Source organism: Nicotiana attenuata, unplaced genomic scaffold, assembly GCF_001879085.1.
Source record: "Nicotiana attenuata strain UT unplaced genomic scaffold, NIATTr2, whole genome shotgun sequence".
In the NCBI taxonomy this organism is placed as follows: Eukaryota; Viridiplantae; Streptophyta; class Magnoliopsida; order Solanales; family Solanaceae; genus Nicotiana; species Nicotiana attenuata.
Window position 1 is genome coordinate 1 of NW_017688839.1, and position 3158 is coordinate 3158.

Below are 3158 nucleotides of genomic sequence, written 5' to 3' on the forward strand. Positions count from 1 at the left end.
ATATGTACCTCATGGAGCAACTTCTTAGCTGCTTTCTGGTTGTATCTATCCTCCGCTAATTTGGATACAAACCGAGTGCTATCGAACTGAGGTGCACTGGCTTGGCTCCTAGCTCGTGAGGAGCCTCCTAATCATTATGTCTATTACTGTTCTGTCTTGAACCAATTGTAGGCATGTGTAAACTCCGAGACATCATTTTCTTTACATCTTCCTGGATTTGGTTTTGAATAAGCTTCAACTTTGGCCTGCAAACAAGCAACAAAAAATGGATAAGTCTATGCAACTTCCTTCCTTCTCGTTCAAGAAAGAGAAATGCGGACTTAAAACGTAAAAATTGCACAAGAAACGAGAAAAAGAATGACAACAGGGGAGTAGAGATTTTTTTAAGTACACGGTGAGTAACCTATACATACCCCAATAGTATCACCATTGCGATCACTTGATAGTCCTGCATACGTTCAGCAATACCTGCATGTGTTCCTTGTTCTAACAATATCTGATTAAAAGTAAACAGTTAGCGGCTGCAGCTTACACGAAAAATCATGATCTTCTGACGAGTCACTCTGAACATCCAATTTGAAATATAAAATCAGCAATAGGTATGCGAGGGAGATCCCCTATTGGAAAAAGGAGCAATCGTGGACGTGCAATGGACCAAGTGATAATTCTAAGACCCTTTTTGGAGATGGACAGGACCGTGACTCATGCTCAAAAATGAAGATTAGGTTCTGTGTTATTGAGATACAAAGAAGAAGTAGAAAGCAGACAGTAGGGGTCCAGCTAAGAGGCAGGGAAGTGACAAGGGCGGAGACACTGGGATCAAAACCAAAAACTTTTTGGACTAAATCTAGTAGAATAGTTGGAGAACAAAAAAGAGAAATGGTAAATCACTTTTATGACTCATTTCCAGCTATACTAATGTGCACCTCATACACCTATTAGTTACGAGTGGCTATCTACTACATGGGTTGAAGGTTGTACAAGATGGATTAGGCCAGTATATAGTTACAAAACAGCCTTAACCTGATGTAAGGCAGATATAGCTAATTCCTTATAATTGTTCAAAAGGTGTTACTGCAATTCATTGTCTCTCTATTTCTTCTCTTTGGCTCTTGAGGATTGACAATCATTTGAATACTATGGCTCATTACCATTTTCATTTCGAGTTGTATCAAGCATAATAAGGAAAGGCAGAGGACGACTTGCCATTTCAATTGGAAAAATCTTCTTCTCGATGTTCACATCATTTAGCAAAAAGACCAGATGAGCCAAAATGAAGACAAAATACCAGAAGCTCAAGAGGACCACTGAGAATTTCACAGCAATAGAGAAGAGCAGAGTGCAGTATTATCTAAGAAGAGGAGAATAGGAGCTGAGAAAGCATAGCACAAGGGAGAGAATTTTCCTCATAAACTTTTTCTTTTACATGGTTAAAAATGTTTGGCTGCTTTTTTCTTTGTATTTAAGTGTTTCCTGTTATCAATTCATGATACCATGATCTTTTGATTTTCTGTTCCTCATTATGTCAGTACTGAACATATTAGATTGTGCAGGGTTACAACTATCCAGGGTCAGCTACAAGGAAAATCCCCTCCTTGTTGACACTTTTAATCTAGATCATGTTAAGCCTGCTAGTCAGAGCAAGTTACGCAAGAGAGAAGTCAAGTTAAAGAGAAAAAAACAACAATAAACTCTTAATTTGACATGCAGGCAATAAAAGAATTGCTTGACAGGTTAAAGGCAAAAACCGCAAAGTATTTTTAAATTTCAATTAGCCTGAAGGGCAAAACTCATACTTATGTGACTATCATCTAGATTTCTTGCTACGGAAAGAGCAGACTGAAAAACAGCTGATACAGTTTTACTTTATTAAAGAATTACATTAAGTAAAAAATTCCGGACTGATAAAAGGAAGAAGCTTACTGTATCAAGAAATAAAGGCTCATCACCATTATGAAAGATGTGATTCGTGCTCTTATAAAGATCAAAATCCCATTTTTCTCCTCTTTCATGACGGCCACTAGTTATCCAGTCAACAAGAAGCACACTTGAGTCTGAGACAACTTTGAACACTTGCCTCTGAGAATATTTTGCTGTGGAGAAACAGGTGACTGGATCTGGAATTACAGCCAAAAAGGCATTGCTTCCTATTCTTGCCTACTGCATGGCATAAACAGCCACTTTTACTAAGAGTTCTAGCTAGGTATCAGATGAGACAGTTGAAATGAGCCCAAAGAAAAGAACAAATAACAAAAAGAAGATAATGATATGCTCTTTATGACTTGCTACATGTCCTCCAACAAGCCTCATTATCGGTCATCCGTTAACAAAAAAATATAATTTAAGCTATATATTCTCTGTCTTGTTCCTAATTAATTGGAACTGGTGTTGAAGAATGTCAGAAGGATACCTTATTATATAATTTAGAGCTAACGATCACACCATTGTATCCTTTTCTTATGGCTGCATTTAGAAGTGGAGGCTGTTATGTATCCTTTTTTCATGTCTTTTCATTTATAAGTCTATATCAACTTCTTAAAATACATAAGAATGTATCATGAAGGAAAGTTACCTCAAAAAAATCTATCATCTCGTGATCTCTCCCTATGAACTAATACAAAATCTTTCAAACTCTAGGACTCCATTATCACACAATTTCAACCTCACCATTCTGACACCAATTTCAGGTTCTCATTTTCCTTTTTCTTCTCCTTCAGCTATCTTTCCAAAACTAATCATTCGTTTACTTTTTCTGCATCATCAAGTTCAATAAAATAACTGTCAGTAAGACCTGATTTTATTTCTTGTATTCATATAGTAGATTTTAGAATTTCTTGCCGTAGACAAGGACCAAACTTTTGGAATCGATCCACAATGCACTAAGAAGATCTAACCCTATAAAAACACAAAGAAGAACAATCTATAACACATTTCCTCATAGTTGCATTACCTCCAACACTTGTTCAGAGCTCTTTGATCCCACGGCTTTGTACACCTGCAGCGGAAATTTTACTGTATCAATAAGATGTGTAACAAGCTCCGAAGCACCATGCTCAGAACATTTATGCATGAAGAAGTAATCAACCTATCTATTTACAAATAATCAAACTTCCAAAGACTTTAACCTTAGTAGAAGCTTGAGTGGTCAAAACAGTGGT

At 36.8% G+C, this 3158-nt stretch overlaps 1 protein-coding gene across 1 annotated transcript; it reads right to left on the minus strand.

The window, feature by feature from the left end:
• Positions 1 to 127: 127 nt before the first annotated feature.
• LOC109222359 (urease accessory protein D-like) lies at positions 128 to 3158 on the minus strand (the record flags this gene model as incomplete). The annotated part of the gene is made up of 5 exons (XM_019386725.1): positions 128 to 245; positions 414 to 496; positions 1924 to 2157; positions 2951 to 2995; positions 3126 to 3158. Coding segments are annotated over 5 exons (513 nt in total), but the record flags the coding sequence as incomplete, so codon positions are not given.